Raw genomic sequence first — 24,265 nt, 5'->3', positions numbered from 1 at the left:
CCTGACTACTGAGTTTTTTCCTTATATAAAAGATCGTATGGTGTGACCACATATCAGACAAGAAAAAACAATTAAGCTTGCTCATTGTTTTCCTTTTGAAGTTTTGAAATTTTTTAATAAGTGGACCAAAACACCATAAAGGAAGTTTATTAGAATAAAATGTGCAGAAACCAGTCTGACATATTTAGTTTCTGGTAAATGTTTACAGCAGTTTACTTTCTCTTAATGTTGCAGCTCCTTTATGAAAATGAGCTTGGAAGTCATTGCTGCCTTCCCTGTTTGACAAAGGGCAATGGATTCAGTATTGGCAATTGCGGACCTGTGTGGGGAGTAGGATTTCTCACGGAAGACACATCTGTCATCTCAGTTTGACCTGAGGCCTAGGTGAAGCAATTTCTTCTGCATTTGACCATGAAAGTTGCTACAGAATGTTACCGCACCAAACCTGAACCACTCATTTGCAACACGCCTACTTTCGCCACTGTGCTCTCCCTACAGCCTGGCTGAACACAAGCTTCACTATTTGAGTGTAAAATACTCAATACAGAGAGCCTTGTCTTGTGGCTTTGTGGAGGCTTCATGATGGGACCCAGATAGCTCAATGTGCAGGTGATCCCCAGCCTCTCTGATGAACATCATCTTAAGATACTGAAATTTAAAGCTGTGATTGCCAGAAAGGGAGGTTTTCCATATCAGCCAATGTGAACACTACCAAGCTCTGCCTAAGAATAAACACAGGACAGGAAAAGAAGCAAATGTGCACATTCTCTTCTGATGTTAAACCAGGCAGCCTTGCTTCCTGTGTGCACAGAGCTGTTAGGGAAGGGTCAGAAGACAGCAGAGAGTAGTTTTTCCTATTGCATTACCTGGAAGATTGCCACAAGTAGGCACAGGTGATATGTATCCATAAAGACACATGGATAAATGTTCCATGTTCAGCTCTGTACAATAAGAATCCAGGACCCTAGCTAACAAGGAAATGTAAACACCCATTTAGAATTTTTTAGTGTAATTGAAGGGGTATGGGGTATGTTAGCTCTTTACTGTTTTCATTTGGCTTTCTCTATTTTTTTCACAGTGATGGTAATGAAGCACTGACACAGTTTACCCAGGGAGGCTGTGGGATCTCCGTCCTTGGAGAAAGTCACAGGCCACCTTGGCAACTGGCTCCTGGTGTCCCTGCTTGAGCAGAAGGGTTGCACCAGATGGGTCCCAGAGGCCTTCAAGCTCAGCCGTTCTGTGATTCTGTTTCCAGTATTGTATCAGCTTTAGTACATTGAGTCACACTGAACATAAAAGCTTCATTAAAGCATCATTAAGGCTTCATTTTGGATTAAGTATTATGACTTCGCTTAAAAAATCAGACTGCAGTGTATCAGCATGACAGCAGCCTGGGCACCTGGCAAAATTACACAGTGCCACCCCCACCCCCTTGCCTTCCCTGAGGCTGCCTGCCTTCCCCCTGCACCCTACAGACTTTGGGGGCTTCCCACGTTCTCAACTATGTTCCTGCCTCTGCTGCCTCCTCCTCTTCCTCAGCTATGCTCAACCCAGGGTCACCCTGTGCTGGCAGAGGAGCAGGGAGAGAGGAAAATCAGAAAATATCAGCAATAATATGGCCAGCAGGACCTGGGCAGTGATTGTCCCTCTGTACTCAGCACTGGTGAGGCCACACCTCAAGTCCTCTCCCCAGTTCTGGGCCCCTCACCGCAGGAAAGACACTGAGGTGCTGGAGCGAGTCCAGAGAAGGGCAAGGCTGGCAAAGGGTCTGGAGCACAAGTCCTGTGGGGAGCAGCTGAGGGAGCAGGGGCTGCTCATCCCAAAGCAAAGGAAGCTCAGGGAGGCCCTTATGGCTCTCTGCACCTGCCTGACAGGAGGCTGTTGCCAGGTGGGGGTCAGCCTCTTCTCCCAGAGACAGGACAAGAGGACACAGCCCTAAAGTGTGCCAGGGCGGGTTTAGGCTGCACATTAGCAAGAGTTCTTTGCAGAAATAGTGAGTGGGCATTGGAACAGGCTGCCCAGGGAGCAGGGGTGTCACCACATTTAGAGTGCTTAAGGAAACACTGCACATGGCATGGTCTCAAACACTCAGTGCCACGGTCTGTTTGACAAGGCGGTGCTGGATCACGGCTCAGACTCGATGGTCCCGCAGGCCTTTCCCAACCCAACCGATCCCCTCACCCCGCTAAGACCCGGCAGGGGCAGCCATAGAGCCTCGCCCCCGTGCGGAGCCAGCCAATCACAGCTCAGCGAGCGACCCGCCCCGGCCAATCAGCGCAGCCCGGGCTTGAGACGCGCCAAGCCCCTCCGCATGGGCGCCCGGGCCGGGTGAGGCGGCCATGTCGGACTGGGACGCGAGCAGCGACGAGGAGCTGGGCGCGCCGGACTGGCCGCGGGCCGCGGCTGCCGGGCCGCTCTGCTGGTCGCCCAGCACCCCTCCGTGGGGCCGCGCCTCCGGGGAGAGCGGCGGGCGCCGGGGGAAGGGCACGGGGAATCCCGGAGGGGAGGGGTGGGAGCCGCGAGGCGCTGAAGGCTCCGGCGGCCCGAGGCGGGCGGCGCGGCAGCGGCCGCCCCGAGCTGCGGCCGGCCAGGCTCGGGACTCTGCGGCGCCGCTCTGCTTCCACCTGGATAGCGCCCTGGTCGGGGCTCTCATAGGTAATGACGGGTGCTTGACCCGCTGAGGTACGCGGGTGGGGAGGAGCCGCTCCCTCCCTGTGCCCTGAGGGAGGGCATCCCTGCCTTCCGGCCGTCTGGCCGGGGAGGAGCCCTCGCAGTCCCCGTGCGTCTCCCTCTCCACCTGGGCATGGCAGGCTGCTTTTGCAGAGCTTCTGCCACTCGCCAGGGAAACTTTTCCGCCCTAAAGTGATTGAGTTGATGTCTGTTTCTCAAGGCCAGCAGTGTGCAAGTGTTCTGAAGCCCCTCTATCACACGCAGGAAGGGTGACAATCTCTTGGTCTAGTTTTACTCCTCCTGCTGAAGGGCATTCCCCTACACACAAACCTTGCATTTGATTAATTGACAAAAGAATTGCCTGCAGTCTCCCGCAGTTTGGTGTTCTTTTATTTGTAGATACATGCACACATATGAAAGTCTCGGGGTTTGATCACAAACAAAATACATACAATTAATGTGTAGGTTTGGGCAGTTTGTCCTAAATCTCTGTAATACCTGCTGTGTGTCTCTATAACAGGTAGGGGTGGAGCTAAAATTAAAGAACTTGAGGATTCTTCGGGTTCCAGGATAAAGGTACCATGTGCTGTATGTTGTCAAGAAATGGGCTCTGTTGGGAACATACTTGGTTTTGTTTCTGTGTAAACCAGTTGGAAGAAGTTGAAGGGTGTTACAATAGCTAATAGTAATAATAGCTAATATAGTAATAATGCCACTGTTTTGCAGTTGGTTGAAAGAAAGTGGAATTGAGGGTGCACTTGGATGTTATGTGGAAATAGAAAAATATTATTGATTTTTTTTTCCTTAAGTGTGCATTTATTTCCTTCTCTTTTGGAAAAGGGATTAAAGGACTTTTTCATCGAACAAGTTGAACTTCAGGGAACAAAAGATCAAAAATTTTTTTCAGTATGTGTTCTTGTATAATGTTTGTCTTTGCAGTATGAAAAAAAAAAACAACTCAGTGATGTTTTTGAACATAGGTTACAAGAGGAACCTATGAATCTGAAGTAAAGATTTTTGGCAGCATTGATGTGCAAAACAAAGCCAAGATGTTGATTGACAATATTATTACAAGTTCTGGACAAAACTCTGTTAGAGGTGGGACAGAGAAAGGTGAGAAATGTGGGGTTGGGGGAAAAATATTATGAATTCTATTCCATATGTTTGGTAGTTTGCTGGAGTGTTTTATATTGTTAGTATTTTAAGAAATAAGTTAATTTCAACCTTGTTCTTGGGCAATGGCATCTTCTTAAAACAGAAATACCAAGATATCTCCTTTTTTCAACTGTGGAAAGTTTCCTGCTCCCACCAAACTGCCAGGATTCCGTGAAAGCTAGTTTTTTTTTAATGGATGCAGAATGTTATACCACTTTGGTTCTTGCATTATCAGTCTGATTCCTCCAAAATAACAGGATTGGCTCTAGTGCCAGTTTCAATCTGGTATCTGTGGTGTGTAACAATTCAGTAAACCTTTGTAAAGATAGTCTGTAAAGTGCTGACCATAGCATGGGCCATGCTGACTTCCTCCTACTTTCAAGGCATGTTAATGTCTTAAGATTTTATGTTGCATTTCATGCCTGGCTTTGCTAGGCTTCCCTGTGCTAGCTTTCTTACATGGATATAGAAATCATTATTGTACATTTGGATGCTGCTTCTATTGTGGGTATATAGTGTATGTGCTCCCAACAAGTTTTTGCACAGGCAAACACCATCCACAATTCTGATCTGATGCACTGATGAGGAGGAAGGGATCCAGGAATTATGTTCCAGCATTAGAATAAGGACTGGAGTAGTTGTGTGTTTCCTTTTTAGAAGTGTCCCAGAAGGTGGATGAGTATGTTTCAAGAGACAAGAAATATTTAAAACTACCTCAGGAATTTGACAATGTTATCCCTATGTTTCCTGCCTTTCCACTAATTTTCCACACATCTCTGTTGCTATTTATATCTTCAGGTTAAGCTGCACTTATTTAGGAAGTGTTAACCTCATAAAAAATGAAGTATAGAATATAACTAGACTGAGACTTTATTGTGGTGTTGTTGGATGCTTTAGACCTAAGCTTAGCTCTTCTAGCTGTTAAAGCTTTCTCTCTGCATATCATATACTGGCTTCACACGTTTTTCAAAACCTTGCTGCACAACAAACCTAGTTTATAGCTGGAGGAGAAGCATTTCATGCCCTGTCATTGCTCCCTTTAAATAGCTAAAGATGTTGAAATGTTTCCCTTTTTTTATCAAAACTGAATTTGTAGACATTTTAACAATGTTTCAGGGCAGAGATCTAGGAAATAATTTTCTACTTATATATTTGTTTCATGTCTATTTAAAATATATGAGGCCTTGCAATTGAAAACACGTTTGTTTTGAGGGGAGATTTCTCCCCATGGTTTGTTCCATCAAAGAGCAGCATTTTGTTACTAACTCTGCAGGAAAAACCTTGGACACCATCAAGCCTGAAAATAACCCAAAGAAACCAGTGATTAACTGGGCTTCTCTTCGAGAAAACAGGGCCAAATACGAATCTATGAAGTGGGCAGGTTAGTTTTACAATTTTGATTGTATTATACTTGCCTTTATGTGGTAAATCTGTTGGAATGCTTAAATGTTTCTGATACTTGCTTTGAGGTAACTGAATCTTTCAGAGCTCACATTAGTGTATTTGCAGTGAGCTGGCCATGTTAGCATTTCTCAGCATGGTCATGGATGATACTGATCACTGTGCCTTAAACCTGCTACTCATGTGGTATTTTGAATGTCACCCTTTGAAAATGGTGCTGTTTTTTATGTGGCCACCAGAAAAACAAAAAGCAAAACTAGGACTTGTCAAATATACTACTGTATATGTTAGTAGATATTACTTCAGAACTTTAAATGTGGGGAGTGGGTTTTTTGCAGATATTGAAGTGTTTGTCTCAGCCTTCATTTTGTACATGAGCAATGGCTTTCCATCGTGTCCAGCTGGTCTTCTGGCTCAAGGCACTTTCTGGGTCCTGGGCTTTCCATCTTAAGCTCTAGCAGATGTACACTGACTGTATTATTTCTTGCTGATTCAAGTTGGATTTTTGTGATTGTTTAAGGCTTGCCTCCAATTGAGAAAAACTTCTACAAAGAATCACCCAGGACTGCATCTATGTCACAAGAAGAAGTGGAACTGTGGCGGTAAGATAATTTCTTTAGGAAATCGTCTGCTTGGCAAAAATTACTGTTAAACTGTAAAGCCTAGAAAGTGGGAGATTACATACTGAAACAGAGGCACCAATGCTGGGGTCTTGTAGCAACTTAATGTTTTTAAGAACTCTTTCTTGGGAATGAAACAACTAGCAGATGAGATTATTAGTTGCCTGGAAAATTAATTTCAGGGATTTTCTGCTTCTCTAAAAATCTTGATTTAGTTGAATTTCAGAGCAGAAAAAATTCATAACAGTTCACTGATTTTTGGCTGGTTTTTGCCTTTCATGAGACAGTACGTTCACATTTTCTAGGTCCTTCCAAATAGGATTGTTCACAGGTTGACTACCTTTTAGCTGCATTTTTTCACCTGCGTTTTTTAGTCAAAACTATTTTCAAACCAAATTCCAACTTTTGTTACTGTTGTCTTCCTTTTTTATCTGTCTTGTTTTTACAAGCACATCCTGGTGAGTACATGCTTTGTTAACTGCATCAATTTATTTTGATCCAACAACCTATATCAGTACCTTGCAAGGAAAACAGATCATCTCTTTCAAGTGATTTGGTTCAGGCCTTGGTAATAGTTACAGCTCTCTTTAGTAGTTCTAATGAAGTTAGTGAGCATTATTGAAGTGTTAGCTTTTTACTACTTTTCTTTTTGCAAGGTGTCTTTTTTTCTTTGCATGCCAGAGAAACTTTGCCACGGTGAGCAAAGCATGGAATTGTTTCCAGATGCTTTCACCTTTTCCCTTAAAGTATATGGATGTGTTGTTGTTGGAGCTAGTGAAAATTACAGAACATTGTTCTTGTAGGTTAAAAATATGTACTGAGGAATAGAACTTGTGTGATAAAGGAATTTTTTTCTACTTCATCTAATCAGTTTGCTTTAAGGAAAAAAAGGCAGCAACTGAAAGAAATAATTCTATAAACATGAGGGGAAGTTGAATTGCCCATTCTTTTCCTAGCTTACACCCCATATGAAGAAAAGCTTTTTACTGGAGGGAGTCTTCAGAGGAGTACAGGACTGAAATCAATATGCTTATGCAGATGTCATGGTTTAAAACCAGATGGAAATTAAGCTCTAAGCAGCCACTCTGCTTCCCTTAGTCCCTCTTGTGTGAGAGGGACAAAAGGCAGAGATTATGGATTGAGATAGGAATTTACTGGAGAACGTCAATGAGATAAGAAAAACAGCAGCAACACTAATGAAAACATTGTATAAAAGGTGATTGCATGCAAGAGTGCTCATGGAAGTCCAACCAACATGACACCACCACACCCCTTTCTCCTGGAAAGTGAAAATCCCTTCCCCCCTCAACGATGATTTGGGTGATACAGAGTAACAATGTAGGCATGCCCACCTGGCTTCAAGCTCCCCTCACTGCCAGTGGGAGAAAATTAACTCTGCTCTTGGCTGAAACCAGGGGACAGCATATTAATAGCTGTAAATTGGAGGAAGCCTTGGAACAGCAGTTTTTAATATAGTCTTTTATATGTGTTGTGATTTGGGTTTTGCCAGCTTGTAGGGTCTTGTTGTTCCAGGGTTTTTTTTGGAGCTTGTCTTACTGGTCATGTTTTTTTTTCCAAAATTGTTCTGTTGGTATTCACTAGAATATCCAGGTAGCTGCTCTGAAAACAGTTGGGGGAGGTTTTTGTCAGAATATAGAGTTCTGACTGATAAGGTGAAGATATTCATCTGAATTCTGGGCTGTCTTTGGGTTTAAAAACTTGTCATACCTACTTAATTTGTAATCAGGTATAATTGTAGCCTGATAGGAGTGCAGTTCGTGTTAATAACATACATAACTTCAAATTAGTCATTCTTAAGAAAAAATGGTAATTGATACCTCTGGGAGAAGTGTTCCTATAGAAGGACTTTTAAGAAGTCTAATTCAGTCCCATTCAAGAGCCTGAACTTGTTTTTTCTTGTTCAAGGAGTTCAAAAAAGGTTAAGAAACACAGTATTTTATGTTAGCTCTAATTTTTCAGATAGTGAGACTTTAAAACAATTGCACTACTTTATACAGGAAGGAAAATAATGATATAACTTGTGATGACTTGAAAGAAGGTGAAAAGCGCTGCATTCCCAATCCTGTTTGTAAATTTGAAGATGTATTTGAGCATTATCCTGATATTATGGCCAATATAAGAAAAGTTGGTTTTCAAAAGCCTACACCAATTCAGGTATGTCTTCAATTTCGATGACTCTTTAACTGAACCTTAAGAGAAAAATGAAGTCTACATTTAAGTATTTGTTGTTTTATGTTAGTCCCAGGCATGGCCAATTATACTCCAAGGAATTGATCTTATTGGTATAGCGCAGACTGGTACTGGGAAGACATTAGCATACTTAATGCCTGGATTCATTCACTTGACTTCACAACCAATGTAAGGACTGCTCACAGGTCTGATTTGTTTAGCTGTGCATACTTCCCCCTGCACTTACTTCCTCCTGCACCCAACTCCTGAGATGATTTTCTAGTAAAGATAAGTCATGTATTAAAAAAAAAAAAATTATAAATCTGATGGAATAAGCACCAAATTTGTCACCATAGATTCCATTAGCAGCAGTTTACAGAGGAAGCTTAGAACGGTATAAAAATGTTCAGTGTCAAGCATGATGGACTTCACCCATCCTTATATACCAACATTCTAAATATGCTTTGTTGCAGATCCAAAGATCAGCGTGGGGGACCTGGAATGTTAGTTCTTGCTCCCACTAGAGAACTGGCACTTCAAGTAGAGGCAGAGTGTTCAAAGTATGCATACAAAGGAATTAAAAGGTAGTGTTGCTTTTCACTGGCTTGTTAAGTAATATCTTTTTTCCTCCTACCAGTTGTGACTTAAATGCAATTATTGTAGTAGTTGAATTAACATGGGAGGAGATAGTAGTAAATGCAGAGTTTATATTTTCCCAGTTTTCAGAATTTCTGTTTTGACTAATCTCATGGTCAAAGTCTACGTAGTTTTTCTGCTTCTTTTCCTTCTGAGTTGACAGCTAAGAAGCATTACGCAGAATATGCTGACTTGAAAGGGACAAGGATCACCAAGTCCAGCTCTTAGCCCTGCATAGGACATCCCTAAGAGTCACACCATGTGACTGAGAGTGTTGTCCAAACACTTGAACTGTGTCAGGCTGGTGCTGTGATGACTTCTCTTGGGAATCCGTTCTAGAGCCTATCCACCCTCTGAGTGAAGAACCTTTCTCTAATATCCAAACCCCTCCCTTGCCTGGCTGGTGATGCTGTGCCTGATGCCCCCAGGACAGAGTTGGCCCTCCTGGCTGCCAGGGCACTGCTGGCTCATGTTCAACTTGCCACTGACCAGGACCCCCAGGTCTATTTCCATGGCACTGCTTTCCAGTATCCCATTCCCCAGTCTGTCTGTACATCCAGGGTTGCCCATCCCAGGTGCAGAATCTGGCGCTTTCCCTCATTGAACTTCATGTGGTTGGTGGTTGCCCAGCCATCTGCTTTGTCAAGGTCCCTCTGCAGGGCCTCCCTGCTCTGGAGGGAGTCAGCAGCTCCTCCCAGTTTTGTATTGTCTGTGAACTTGCTTAGTACCTCTTCCAGTCCTGCCTCCAAGTAATTTATGAAGATGTTATGTGGGCCAAAGATGGAGCCCTGTGGGGCTCTTCTAGTGACAGGTCACCAGTCTGATGTCACCCCATTCACTGTAACCTTTTATGCCTGACCTGTGAGCCAGTTGCTAACCCATCCTATGCTGTGTTTATCCAGCTGTGAGCTTGACATTTTGTCCAGAAGGGTACTGTTAGAGATAGTATTGAGAAAGCTTTACTGAAATCCAAGCAGGTTGCATCACCTCCTTCCCGTGATCATCCTGGTGGGTTACTGTCATAAAAGGAAGTCAGGCTTGACAAGCAGGACTTCACCATCATGGAGCTGCTGGCTGTGGCCATTGTCTTACCTCCCAGAATAATCTTCTCCATAACTTCATCAGGGACCTCTCTGGATTCCAAAGACCACTCAAAAATCATTGAGAGACTTTGCAATTACATCAGCCAGCTCTTTGAGGATTTTGTTACAAATCCCATCATGCCCCATAGATCTGTAGAAATCCAGCTGGAGCAGCAGATCCTGTATAATTTGCAGCTCAGCTGGGAGTGGATCATTCTGGCAGTTGTGTTTCTCCTGTTCAGGGCACTGAAATCCCCTTGGTGCATCATCTGTGTTGAAGACAGCAGCAAAGAACGTGTTAAACAGCTCTTCCTAGTCTTTGTCCCTCTTTGTAAAGTGACCATCCTCATCCTGTAATGGGCCAATGCTATTTTTATGCTTCCTATTGCTACCTTCTCATAGAACACACCTAGCTTTCTTTTCTAAGAGATTATGTTGCTGAATAATGTTCAGGTTCTAGCCCACAAAAATCTTTTTGTAAGGTTATCTTCTAGTACTTTGGCCCTGAGTCATGGGGTATATTTCATCTCTCTTTTTTTTTTTCTTTTTTTTTTTTTCTTTTTTTTTTTTTTTTTAACTTTATGGTATTTTCATCAGCCCATTTCTCTAGCCTTTTTGTGGTTCTTCTGGTAAAAACCTAATTCCCCTGAGTGTATCAGCTCCTTCCTCAGTTTGGTTTCATCCACAAACCTGCTAAATGTAGATCGTCATTTAAGCAATTAAACAGCCATTACTGTGCTCTGAAACTTGCTTTTAGGGATCTCTGTTAACTTTGTGTAGCACTCTGAATAAGTTTTACAGTCACCCCAACAGCAAAACGTCTCACTTTTGATAGTACTATTAGTAAAATCATGCATCCTTTCATATGTTAATCTATTTTGTATGTAAATATTTTCAGAAGAACCCAAAACATATGAGCTATCTTCCTTTCACGATTAGTTTCACTGCAGTTTCAGCAGAAAACTATTGCTGAACTGTTGAGAGAGTGTCATTCAGTGTTAATTTTATTAATTACTGCAGTACTGTCAATCACACTTACTGTGTTCCTTCCACTTGTTAATATCAGGTGACACACTTAAAGCAACATGGTGGTATTGACTTTAGCTGAAATTTAATACCCTGTGTCTGTAAAACTGTTTTATTTTACAGTATTTGCGTCTATGGTGGTGGGGACCGGAAAGGACAGATAGACACGGTTACCAAAGGTGTGGATATTGTTATTGCTACTCCTGGCAGACTGAATGATCTTCAAATGAACAACTTCATAAATTTGAAGAGCATAACGTATTTGGCAAGTAACTGATACGCAATGAGTAATGCACCAGCTGGGAAATGGTTGACTCAGTTTGAATTTAAGCTTTAATGGAGTTTTCTTTAAACTTCCAAAGTATTAATTACAATACAACTTAACGCTGAAATTGGTGTTGGAGGGATGATTCATAGTGTAATTGCACTGCAGATGTGAAATATTCCCTAGGAAAAATGGGCTTTTAGCACAGCAAGCATTTTAAAGATGCTAAATTGTTTTTTCAGTAATGGCATTCTAAAATTCATTTTGTCAGGATTAGTTACTAATGGATGAAATGCCTTTCTGAAGCTGTCTTTTCCTTTTCTTTTTAAAGGTTACCAGTGTCTCAAATTTTTTATTAGAACTTGTGTGGTAGCAGAGTCACACACAGATATTTAAATGTTGGGGGACTGACTTTCTTTTGATCTCAGTGGGAAAACAGCCTTATAACGTTATTATAATCCTTATGTGTTCATTTCATTTTTGCCTTTTCCTGTGCTGAACAGGTAAGACCAGTGCTGTTTGTAAAATGCTTCCATATATTCAATTTATTCCTATCTTGTCTGTGAATTGTTGCCTAGTTTGACAATTTGGCCATGCTCTCTGTCCATCCCACTACCCTGTGAGGGTTAAATTCTCTCAATGTTGTAACAAGTTAGCTCCAATTCTAAGTGATTGTTGTGAGCTTACTGGCAAGGCCAGCTGTTGGTATAGCATCATTATAAATGTGGCCATTTGGGAAAAAAGTTTATCACAGGAAGACAGTAGAGTAGCATTGTGTAGAAGACTAACATGTAATTGCTGAGCAGGAGGAAAACAGGCCTGAAAACCTGCATTGTGAGGATTATAGGAACATAGGTCACCTTTCTGCCAAGGTGAAGTATAGTCATACCACAGGCACACACTGGTTCCATGGGTATTGAACCAAAAGCATGTTCCAGTATATGCAGCATATACTGCAGTATGACATTGCTAAAAAGAATTAACTATCAAATTGAAAACTATGATGATGTGAAGCAGGAGGAGAAACATTTTTTGTTGCACCACTAGCAGTTAAATGTTTTAAGAAGAACCAGTGCAAGGACCATGTATTGTGATGTGATTAAGGTCTCATGCCTCAGGCTTTAAGGAAATTCTGTGCTACCAAAGCCTCATGTGAAAAATTGGACATTGAAAATTCTATATTTTTGTGATCTTCCTATATATATATCCTTGTTTCTTTTGCTTTTCGATATATATGATGCTTTCTGTTTCCAGAGCTTCATTGTGAGTTTTCAGCCAACATATAATTTAATCTTGCAGCTTTGCTTTAGGAAAAAAGAGTGGTAATAGATTTCACATTTACCACCTTGCATGAAGAACACTTTTCATTGAAAAGCTTAATTTACAGTTTTCATTTAAAGATATTACTGAGTCTAAGGAAAGTTCCCAAAGTAAACTGAGTATTACTTACTTATGTGATACAATTGTTTCCCAAAGGATTTCCAAGGTTATACTGGGATACAATTGTTAAAACCCAACCAAATGTACCCACCCCCCAGAAAAGAAAAACAACAACACAAAACCAGGCTCTGTTAATTAGGTAATGGACTCAAGATGAATTTGAGTTTAGAATTTCTCTTCTTGCCTGACAGAGCCACCAAGTTGATCAAGTCTTGATTCAGATTTTTAGGAAGCTATTTATTCAAGATTGGCTGCTGTTTTTTCAGTATTTCAGAAGTAACGTTGTAGATTCTGTCAAAAACAGCCTTTTGATTGTTCAAAGTACGTCATATGAAAATACAATTTTTGTTTCCCTGTGTTGGGTGTAAATCAGTATTCATTCATCAGCAGTCTGATGAAATAATCTTAATTCCTTGGACTTCATGCTGATAAAGCAGAAGGAAGGAAATTAGAATTGCGCATGAATAATTGGGAAACATTAGGAGAAAGTGTGATTAAAAATATATATGTATAAATCATGAAGGAGGATGTAAAAGGTAGATTGGAGTAGTGCTTTTTTTTTTCTTCAATGCAAAAAAGTAAAAATTTCTTGCCAAGAAATAGAACTAAAATGAACAATATTAACAAACAAATATATAAATATTTAAAGAAAACAAAAGACCTAAGATTATGCCCATTGAAGGACATTTAGTTTATAAACCAGGATAGGGCTGTGACACACTTGAAAAAATCAGTACTAATATCTATTTAACATATATTACAGCCTTTAATCATAGTGAAGCATCTATCAGAAATAAGAAAAGTAAATTTCAGCTACCTGATCCATCAATTAGACACAGATGCTTCCTTTTCCCTCTGCAGCAAAGTGCCAGTAAGCTTAATAGATAGCATAGAAAGCTTCTACTGCTGAAAAAGGCATAGCAACCAACTATTTGTGTAAAATCAGTGATGTTTCAGCCTTGCTCTTCTATTAGAATTCATGTAGTTAATGACACCTCCATGCGCCCTCTAAAAATAAAGATAATTAAATCAAGAAATAGAATTCTTGTCTTGTCTCTCAGTTGATAATTTGTGGTTATTTCAGAGATTTACATTAAAAAATGTACTAAACCCCTTTGATATAATAAAATATCAGATAATAATGAAACAGCAAAATTAGGACATGAGAAAGGGATTATCATCAATGTCTTGTATTTCCACATAAGTGACTAAAAATTGTCAATACTTAAAAGCACAATCCATGTCTCTTTAATTTTCGAATAGAATTTCTACAAATCAAAGGACATAAATGAGTTTCAGATGTCAGCCTTCTTTCTTTGTATGAGACTGAAAATATTTACAAGTGTGCTTGTAAATTAGAAAACTTTTTAGTTCCAAAGAGTTGTTCTCAGAGCTCCAGTTCACTTGTTCACTTCTGGCTTTTTTTACCAGATGACACAAGCTTGTGCTCTGGGAGTTGTACTGTGTCCTGGTGTGTTCCAGAATGTATGCTCTGGCTTTTTTCCTACTTCTAATGAGGAGCTAAATTGACAAGTGATATTTTGATCCTGTATGAGTTCTCTAATGAGGTAGAAATGAGATTTCCCCTTCAAATTGCAAACAACTTCTTACATGTGTTGAGCAGGTTGCTCCCCTCTGGGTTTGGTTGGTTATGGGTTTTTTGGGGGTTCTTTAGTTTGTGCTTAGTTTTAGCCATCAACCTAATTATTGGTAAAACAAACAGTTGTTTTTTTTATTGACTTTAAATACTCTTAAAGGAACTGTGAATTTTCTTGTTTTGCCTGCAAATATAATACTGAATGAAAAAGTGTCAAGGAAATTGAAGAGGTAGAATAGAAGTTAAACAGGTTTTGCAGTAAGTTATGGAGAAGATTCTGCAATTAAAACAGTTACCATTAAAATCTTTTTCTGTGTAATTTCTTGATGAAACAAACTCTTATCTGAGGGACTAGGCAAAATAAATAACTTTGTTTCTGAACAGGTTTTAGACGAGGCTGACAGAATGCTAGATATGGGATTTGAACCACAGATTATGAAGATCCTAATTGATGTGCGTCCTGACAGACAAACTGTTATGACAAGGTATCTAAACACGATAGTGCTCAGGACTTGAACATAAGGTTATTGAACAAGTTAATTATTATTGAACAAGTTAATTTCAAACCAAATGTGTCAGTTACTAAAATTTTTACTAGTTTTCTTTCTAATTTGGTCTAGTCAGTCCACGTGAGTCGTTTGACAATTTTTTTTTTTCGTTTTGTACTGACTTTTCTGATTTTTAACATCAGATATAAGGACAGTTGAGTTGTCCCAAAAAATGGAAGGTATCCTGGGAGTGCTGGAATTTGCCATATCAATTTGAAATGCCAGCTTACAGTTCTCCATCTGGGACCAAATGTATTTCCGGACTTTCTGATCAGTATCTGTGCTAGTCTGTACCCGGATTAATTTTGAAATTATGCAGCTTTTGGGAACTTAACAATCAAGTATCCCAAAAATAATTTTTGTTCCTGTATTTTGCATTTAAGCTGTTGCTTTAGAAAACAGACTAGAAACTTGCTTATTTGGGTATTGTTCAACTACTAAACTCAGCTGAAGCTTCAATAGAAAGGTTCTGTAATTGTTGCCCGTACTTGTAACCAACAAAATTACCTTTAAAGCTCAAGTGCTGTTTACTATTAACTTAGGATTAGTTAAACTCAATACTGTTACTGGATATCTGTTTCACTGGTGCATAAGACAGGAAAGAAAAGAAGCATGTGATGAAATTAATGAATTGGAGAAGATTTGGCACACTATTCTCATGTGTGTGTGTTTTCCTCTTCACTCCCTGTTTAGTGCTACTTGGCCTGATGGTGTCCGTCGCCTGGCAAAATCCTACTTGAAAAATCCCATGATTGTGTATGTCGGCACTCTTGACTTAGCAGTAAGTTGTCCTCTTCTTTTTTGGTTTTTCCCCTTCCTTTTGTAGAAGAACCTATGTTTAAGCCAGGAAGTTTTTTGCTTGTAACTAACTGTGTGTAAGTAAATACATGTGTCTTTTGTAATCAATCTGCACTTTCAAGAAATAGCTCCGTGCTATTTGTTTTAAAGTTTCCTTAAAAGTTCAGAAAAATTTTAAAAGTATGAACCAACATGTTTGCTGTAACAACATGTGGAAGTCTTAGCTCTTCAGTAGAAGATATAACAGGTGATGAGTATCAATCATATTGAATGTTCTACTTCACAATGCCAGATGTTTTTGTGTGATCCCTTGGTTTTGCAATGTTAATTTTAGTTCAGCAAGTTCTTGTTCTTTATTTGGTTTTCCTTCTGAAGGTCTTCCTTCTAAGGCATACAGATCCTTATCTAAATTTGTGTTTCCTAACTGCATCTTTCTCAAATGGAGTGGGAGATTTGTACTAAACTCTTGGAGGACACTTGTCTATAGCAGAAAGTATGTGTTAGAGTAAGAACTGTCTTTAAAGTCCAAAACTTCTAACATGTGAATGTAGTTGCTTGTTTTTCATTGCTGTGCACCTGTGTGTAGTTGGCTTCAGTACCAGCAGAATTTACAGAAACTGTAGTTTGCCCAAGATCTTAGGAAATTTTCCTTCTCAGTTCCATTTTTTTTAGTGATAGAGAATGAGGAAACCTAATATCCAGTACATTTTTCAGTAGAAATAGAGGCAAAGCGTGCTTTTTGTCTGTTCTGTTCAGATCTACACTTTTATCAAAGGGCAGTTCTTGTCAGGATTGGCATTTGAAAGACATCAACTGCTCTTGTAGCTCTATTCCCTAGGGCATTAATCTCTTTATACTGGAGATGCTCTCAATTGAAGAGGTGACATCTGATGGGGAGAAGGGGTCCCATGTGGAGGGAGGATCTTTGTCTACTTGATTGAATCTTCAACTCTTGCCACAAGATCAGGATACCATGCCATGAGAATGTCTAGACATTTTATCCTACTTATTAATTATACTTTAGATATTCTGTGGTAACCTTCAGAGATAATGAAGTGAAGTTTTTAATGAACTGTTTTTGGAATAGTTAGAACTGATCATTTCAAAGAGATTTACAGCATCTTTAAAAGCCTGTAATTTCAAGTAAGACTGCCAACTTGCTCTGGAATAACATAAAATATTAGCAAATTAAAGAACTTAAATGTGTTTTTCACTAATATATTTCTTTCACTTCACTAATCGGTACCCTTTAAATCTCTGCAAATAAATGGTTTGGCAAACTGCTTAAAGGTAAATTTTACTATTCTCCTAAAGCAATGAGGAAATAAGAAATCTGCATTGTTTCAACTCCAAACCGATACATATTAAAATAATTTTTTATGGTATCATATATTACTAGTTTTATAGCATGGCAATATGGGAATTAACAGAAAAAAAATATTATTGTAATCTGTTTCTACCTAACATCCCTTTTTGCTGTTTGACAGGCAGTAAGCACAGTACAACAAAAAGTTATTGTTATCCCCGAGGAGGAAAAGAGAGCTTTCATGCATAGCTTCATTAAGTCTATGAAGCCAAAAGATAAGGTCATCATTTTTGTGGGCAAAAAGCTTACGTATGTAATCACTTCCCAGTATCATCTCTGTTTGGGGTTTTTTTCCTAACAGAAATACTGAATAGTTTCTTAGTTTACATATTAACTATCAAGTGTAATACCTCTTCTCCACAATGTGCTGCTAGTATTATTATTATTATTTATTTATTTCTTCCTTCAGACTGACTGGCAGTTTGTATCTTTTTTAATATCATTAATGGTGATGGTAAGTCTCAGTTTCACATAGCTCACGTGGGATGTTTGGATTCTTGGGGATACACCAATGTGATGTACTGTTTACTTTCATACACCTCTGGTGCATGCAAGACCTGATTAATGTGGGGGTGGTCATTGTATCATACTTGAACTTTTTGAGTGAACAACACAAAGATTATCTAGTATTCGTATAAAGTATAAGCAAAGGTAAACATTTCTATGTGGATTAGACTTGCTTTCTTGTTTTATAAGTATCAGCTGACCTCGGTAACATTTTGTCCTTAAGCACATATTTAGCTTTTGCTGTCATGTTACTGTCTTTTTTATCTAAATCTAGATACTGCACTATTTCCTTTCTTTCTTTAATGCTAAGAGCCATGACTTTATTTCACCCTAGAGCTGATGACTTGGCAAGTGACTTTGGTATCCAAGGAATTCCAGTACAGTCACTTCATAGCAACAGGGAACAGTGTGATCGAGAACAGGCTTTGGATGACTTCAAGAAAGGTGAGTTTATACTGAAGTACTGGTTTGTTTAGGCCAGGCTTTTAAAGTTTGTTCTGTTCAAAACTTGTCTATTTCTAAGTGTCATGTCTCTTTAGTACTATAGAAATGAAAATATTAAAGAGCTCTGAGTTACACATTTTCTTTATTAATTTGACAAAAAAAAAAGACCCGGCAAACAAAGAGATTAAACTTCCAAACATTCAAAATTTTGTTGAAGAGCAATAATTTAAAGTAAGGCTTATTTTACTTTTGACATTTCTGGAAAAATTTTTATTGTATATCTACAGAATGGTAAATTTAAATGTCAGATGATAGTGCTTTCAGTGAAACAGTCCTGCTCCAGATTATGCTAGTAGGGTTGTATGAACACAATTCAGAGTTACATGAACACATGCCAATAAAAGACTCATGCTGTGACAAGAGTGTCAGCTGAGAATATAGTTGTAGACATTTTTGTTCTTTGGACAGACTCTTTTATATCAACCAGGCATATTTCTTACTTTTCCTGCACTCTGCTGTTCTACTTGTGAAATGCAAATAATAGCAAAATGACATTTTGGGTGCTTACCACGAGTTCATTTTTGGAGCTAACTCAGTGTGACATTCAACAAACATATTTTTACTTCGTGTTAGGAAGATTAAGTGCATTATAAGCTAGAAAATCAATAGACTGGAGTATGTTTTCTGTTTGTTCCATAAACTCCTGTTCTCTTCTTGTCATACTGTAGGCAAAGTTCGAATATTGGTGGCTACTGACTTGGCATCCCGTGGCCTCGATGTGCATGATATTACTCATGTTTTCAACTTCGATTTCCCTCGCAACATTGAGGAATATGTTCACAGAGTAGGTCGTACTGGAAGAGCAGGGTAAGTGTTTAGCAGAAAAGAGTCATGTATTATCAGTGTTTTGTTATGTTTTATGCACTGCATAGGTGTTTTTCTTGTCAAATTCTAGAGGCTGCAGGTGTTGTGGGGTGGGGGAGTGAAGACTTCAGTCTATCAAAGTATGTTCTAGTAACACACTGATTTATGCCTTTAAATGAGTTCACTGTTAAATTGAAGGCAAACAAGTCTCTTCTGTTATTGAATCAAGAGTGTTTGAAAGCTCGTTTAAATATGAGGAAGAATTAGAAAAGCAGTGTACATTGATATTCTGGAGTGTTACTTCCTTGTTTATATCTTCATGAGCTGCTAATTTATGTTGTTTTCTAGACAGCACATTGCAAAGAAGCATCTGTAGGCTCAAAGTCTGCAGCCAATCATGGTGGTGTAGTTTAGTGGTAGTTTTTTTGGATGCTGCTTTCGCAGGCTAGTACAAGTGTGATTTTTCTCATTTAATCATGATATGAATGTGTGTCTCTTCATACTTAAATATATTGCCATTATGCTATGTTTATTATCTAAAAATCTAAATTAGTTGTGCATTTGCTGAATTTTAGGTGAATTGCTGTATTCTGATTTTTATGAAGAGTTGCTCTCTGTCATGTGCAGGGTTAATGCTCAAGCCACTTCTATCAGCTCAGTAATATTGCCTGTAGTAGAGTTCATTACTGCCTAGGTCAGTAGCACAAGCCTGGCCAGAGTTGTTTGGAGGATCAGCAGTTGTTTCCTTGCTCGTTTAGGCGCTCTGGGGAGGCAGTAACACTTGTCACGAGCAATGATTGGAAGTTTGCATCCGAGCTGATTGACATTCTGGAAAGAGCAAACCAAGTAAGAATACATTACTGGGTAAGATTTATATTGGTTCTGGGTTAGCACCTGAAGCAGGTCATGAAGGTCTAAGACTATTTAGACTCACCTTGGTGAGTGTTTGTGGTGTCTCAGGGAAAGACAATGGGTATTTCAGTCTGTCTTGTCCTAAATAGCCTTAGCTGCATTTTACCTTATAGATGAGACCCAGGAAGGAGCTGTGAATTTTAGCCAAAGCCTTCCATGTCCAAAGAAAAAGTGATTAAGATACACATTGAGGTCTGCAGAGAAATAATATGGTTTATTTTATTTCATAAAATTTTATTCCATTTTTATTCCATTTCACTTTTGGTGCATGTACTGATTTCTTGTTTAACAGTCTAAATATTAACAATACTTGTATGAGAAGAAGCTCAACTGTCTTATCTGTTTATTGTATCTGACAGTTGTGACGCCTGCATGTACTTTTCCAAGCTTTATTACTGGTGCTTGTAAATAGTATGGGGAGTGAAACTGGAATGTGATCTCTTTCTTTAAAGAAGCATGTTTTTATTTGATATCATATCTAAGAAAACAGATAATTGTGATACTGTTTCTTGCTGTAACAAAGAACAACATTTTGCCTGATTTACAGTAAACCCCCAGTTCAAGTCCTGACTTGAGCTGAAATTTTGTTTGTTTGGGTTACATTGTTTGTTTGTTTGTTTTTTTGGATGGGAGTTTGAGTGCACACTAAATGGATTTTATCTAGAATCTGTGGTTTTTACTATAGACACTTACTCAGACTTTAAACCCTGGGTTAGAACTTCACCCCAATCTTGTTTTATAACTATTCTTTGAAAGATACTGTGTTGCTTTATTGCAAACCTAGTAAGATGCTTTTGAGGGAGGAAAAGGAGAAAAAAAGGTGTAGAAGAGTAATCGCCTAATAATTCCTTAAGTTACAGATTTGGGGTTTTTGGTTGGGGTGGGGGTTTTTTGCTTGTTTTTATTCAGAAAATGCAAGAGGTGAAACCACTAATGATACTGTGAAGGTACTTTAGAGGTGCCTTCAGTTTTTTGTTCTGAGTTAGCAATTACCTTTCAAGTCTTGTCTCCAGCTGCAGACTGTGAAGTTCCCAAACTGGTTGTGGGTGTTTTGTAATGTGTGATAGTTCAACTGGGTACAAGTCTCTGAGTTCAGAGGAGAAAAGAGGAACTCTGAATCCTTGCTTTCAGAAGTTACTATTAGTCATAACATCATTCTCAAACTTAGTTATGTCTGATAGAAAGGAAGTACCCCTACAGACAAAGCAATGAGTTTTTTTCTCATGACAAATGAATGTAGCATTGCTTCAGTCTTAAAGCATCATGTAAGAGAGAACTGAAGGCTCAGAATACTTTGATTTCAAAACAAGTTAGTTGCTTTTGTTAGCCAAACGTTCTTTGTGATTTTGAATCTACACATATATAAAGAAAAAACAAGTACAACAAAAAGGTGTCTGTTTCATGCTGAAGGAATCTTTTATATATAAATGCTTATTAATAAGCATGGACAGATTTATTGGAAAAACGGGTGGAAAAACAGTGATCCCAACAAAAGCATTCCATATAACTTATGGCAGCTTTATCCTTTTCTCACTTGGATGACACTACCCTAGCTTGAATGTTTAGTGGAGACACAGATTGTTCATGAAAAATTTCAACAAGCCACTATTACCCCACTGAGATTTTTATGTTTCTGTATCCTCACTTCTTCCCACTCTTGACTTGTGCTTGCTCAAAAATCACTCTTGCAAGAAATTGTTGCGATTTTAGTTTGGAGTAAGTTGTGCTTCAAGCTCTAGGGGAGGATTTGATACTAAGGAAGAAAATCACCCCATGTTTCAACTGAAAAATAACTTTGTCTCATTACTTCTATCTCCATTGATAAGTCTGTTGTGCCTTTCAGCTAGAGATACGTTAACTTTATTTTTAAATAACAAACTTAGGAAGAATGGACTCTTCCAGAGTTGTCATATTTTGCCAGGATAGTTGCTTACCAGTAAGAGCAATTCAGCACATAAAACATATACTAGCGAGCTGTCCCTCATGCCAGCTCAAGAAGTTGCTGGTAGCAAATGGCAAGCATTGCTCAATTATGAAGCCTGACAAAAGAAATGGGAACTAGAGGAATGTGACTTCCTGCTCCACCAGGCTTTTTGTCCTGGCTGCATTCTCCACCTGTTCAAGCATTGCCAAGCCCAGGCACATTTAGGGAGACTTTTAAGGGATTTACATTTGTTTGTCCTCTGCTGTTTGCATTGTATTTGTGCCACTGGCAGACACAAATGACACAGAACAGTCATATTAATAGCACATTCACACAGTGCCCTTTGCTCTGATCAGGAAACTGATTCTGGAGGTGATGGCCATGTGCCATCACAGATTGCTGAAGTGGGCTGCTTTGATAGATCAGTGATCTGAGACCTCTTGACAGTACAGCCACAGTAGACCTCTTGCCTACTGTGCTTTTTGCAGTAAACATTGCATTAATGTCAGCATTTTGCCCAACCTGGTTCAAGAAGTCTTGTTGGATATTGCCTTTGTTCTGTGAGCAAAAGAATGGTATCTGGGTGGTTTTTTTCATCACTGTCACAAAAACCTGTCTCTAATTCGTCACACCTAGCCTCAGTTGTTAAGAACTCTGAGGTGAGAGTATTTTGATGAGATACTAGTCACCTTTTCCACATAATTACAAACATGCCAAAAGCCCCTGTGGCTCTTGGTAAGGTGCTCTTGCGACCTCCCAGTGATGGGAGATCTGACCATTCTCTCCTGCCCCTCTTTGCTTGCCTTTTAGCTCCGTTCTAAGCATGTGACAACCATTCCTATGACAGCACTTTAAGTCACAAAGTTTGTCTTCAGAGGCTCTTAAAACTTTCATAAGGAATTTAATACAAATCAACATTCAATAGATGTATATAGTATATCACCTTTAAGTGGCACTGGATGATTTTACCAGCTGTTTCTTGTAACTAAAAGATGCAACATTATAATTCAAACAGAAAGGTAATTGGTTAGTTATATGTTGCCATCAGTTATGATGATACAAGCATAGATATATTATTGAAAATCCAGACACACTATGATCATTATTTTTTGGTATATTTCAGTACACCTTATTTAAAAATTTCCCTCTGCATTTTTACAGAAAAGAATCTGCAAAGCGACAGGAGCCACATAAATAATGAAAGCAAGTTTGGGAACACACAAATCAACAGCATTTTCATAAAGCAGTCTGAAAGTTTATATTTATTTAAAATTCACTTTTTTTTTTTTTTTGCCTCTCTTAATAGGTAGTTCCTGACAAGCTTATTGCAATGGCAGAAAGATACAAACAATCACAAATGAGAAAAGAAATTGAAAAGGATATACAAAGACCTTGGAGAAAGCCCTCAAAATAAGTGTAGTCCTTTGAAGCTACTGAAACAGAGAAAGTGATTTTAATTAGTGTTAGCTTCCTTGGGCTTGAATTTATCAGTTTCATTTAGTGTTTGTTTTCTGTACCTGTCCTATTTAAACAAACTTCTCAAAAGCATCTTAGAAAACTGGATTAACTTTATATAGGAATAAATCTGGTTTTGCACTTGGATACTATTTTCACATAATTTTTCTTTCTTGTGTGATGTATGAAATTTCTAAAGCCATTGTCTACTGGTGAAAAACTAATATTGTGGCTTTGTTGGTAGGTTTGGGGTTTTTTTAGTTAAATGCAATATTACTATATAAGAATGTAAAAGATAATTTTTCCTTTTATATTCAGAGAACCAGATTATTCATTGTAAGCAGTGTTTGTCAATGTAGTTTCAAAATACTTTTTTTCATACCTTTTCAATACTTTTTCAAATACCTTTTTGCCTTGATATGCTGTTGGCATGCAGGATTTCTCAGGATAATGAAAACTGCTCTGTTTGCCATTACTTATGTTTGCTGAAGCAAGTTATGTTTATTCTTATTTTAAGACTTAACATTGGTAGTCATTTTTATTAAGACTTGTGTCTCAAGATTTTTTGAGAGAGGTCTGCATTTTCTTGTAATGGAGGGGAGCATGACAGGAAGTACTTGTTTGTGACTAACTTGGGGAAGAAAACCTGCTTTTGGTTTTTGTGGATGTAATATTCTAGCTTAAGGAGTAAAACCAGAATTTACTAGAGCAATGTTAACAAAGTCATGGAGAAAATAATACATTTGAAGGTCAGCTTTTATTTCTTCCAGATAAAGTCAATTCACACTTTACATTTGGATGTCAGGTTCTGTCACAGACTCCCAGTAATAATGGGGCATGTTTTCTACTCTTTGAAATTTATGTGGGAAGGAGTCATTCCTTCACTTGATGCTTGGCCTGAACTTGTGTTTATTTGTGTGTCATATGATTAAATAAAAATGAATTAACAAAATTCAGTAAAATGACAATATTTTAGTAAAATGTCTCTCTAAATATTCTTTCCTCTTAATTTGCTCATCATTGAGGTAAATCTGGCCATTATTCAAGCCAGTAGGTTATTTTGCCTTCAAAAAGTAGGCTAAAAATATGGACTTCCCATAGCTTCTATAAGTAGAAGCAAAAGACTTATTTGCAGCACAGCAGTTCTCAAATGCTGTGTACTTCTCACCTGCGCAATTTTAGTAAAAGGAAATATAATTTTTTTTCCTAACACACATTTCTTCAATATGAGAAAAATGGATATGAATTTCAATTTCAGGAGTGTCCAGTTCATGCTGCATATTGGTTTTGAAAACCTTTTATATCAAGAGTCTTCCTCTTTGTTATAGGTTGAAAGATGCATTTCTTTCTCCATATTCTCCATAT

The 24,265-nt window shown here is 38.7% G+C and overlaps 1 protein-coding gene across 2 annotated transcripts; it reads left to right on the top strand.

Moving 5' to 3' along the window:
* The first annotated feature begins 2,339 nt into the window (after positions 1–2,339).
* Positions 2,340–24,263, top strand: DDX43 (DEAD-box helicase 43). 2 transcript variants are annotated; one of them, XM_039728221.1, is made up of 16 exons: positions 2,340–2,655; positions 3,191–3,246; positions 3,651–3,783; positions 5,099–5,206; positions 5,747–5,828; positions 7,865–8,021; positions 8,107–8,225; positions 8,510–8,620; positions 10,904–11,045; positions 14,467–14,567; positions 15,324–15,411; positions 16,916–17,043; positions 17,636–17,745; positions 18,474–18,612; positions 19,368–19,455; positions 22,752–24,263. In XM_039728221.1, the coding sequence occupies exons 1-16, from the start codon at positions 2,340–2,342 to the stop codon at positions 22,857–22,859; spliced, it is 1,986 nt and encodes a 661-aa protein (XP_039584155.1). In that variant the 3' UTR covers positions 22,860–24,263. The 2 variants fall into 2 exon arrangements, with proteins under 2 accessions (XP_039584155.1, XP_039584145.1); XM_039728211.1 differs by having other exon boundaries at positions 19,368–19,473.
* Positions 24,264–24,265: the final 2 nt, after the last annotated feature.

The sequence above is a fragment of the Passer montanus genome, unplaced genomic scaffold (genome assembly GCF_014805655.1).
Source record: "Passer montanus isolate IOZ18808 unplaced genomic scaffold, ASM1480565v1 scaffold11, whole genome shotgun sequence".
Lineage (NCBI taxonomy): Eukaryota > Metazoa > Chordata > Aves > Passeriformes > Passeridae > Passer > Passer montanus.
Note: the sequence above shows the minus strand (reverse complement) of the source record. Positions and strands in the feature narration are given on the sequence as shown.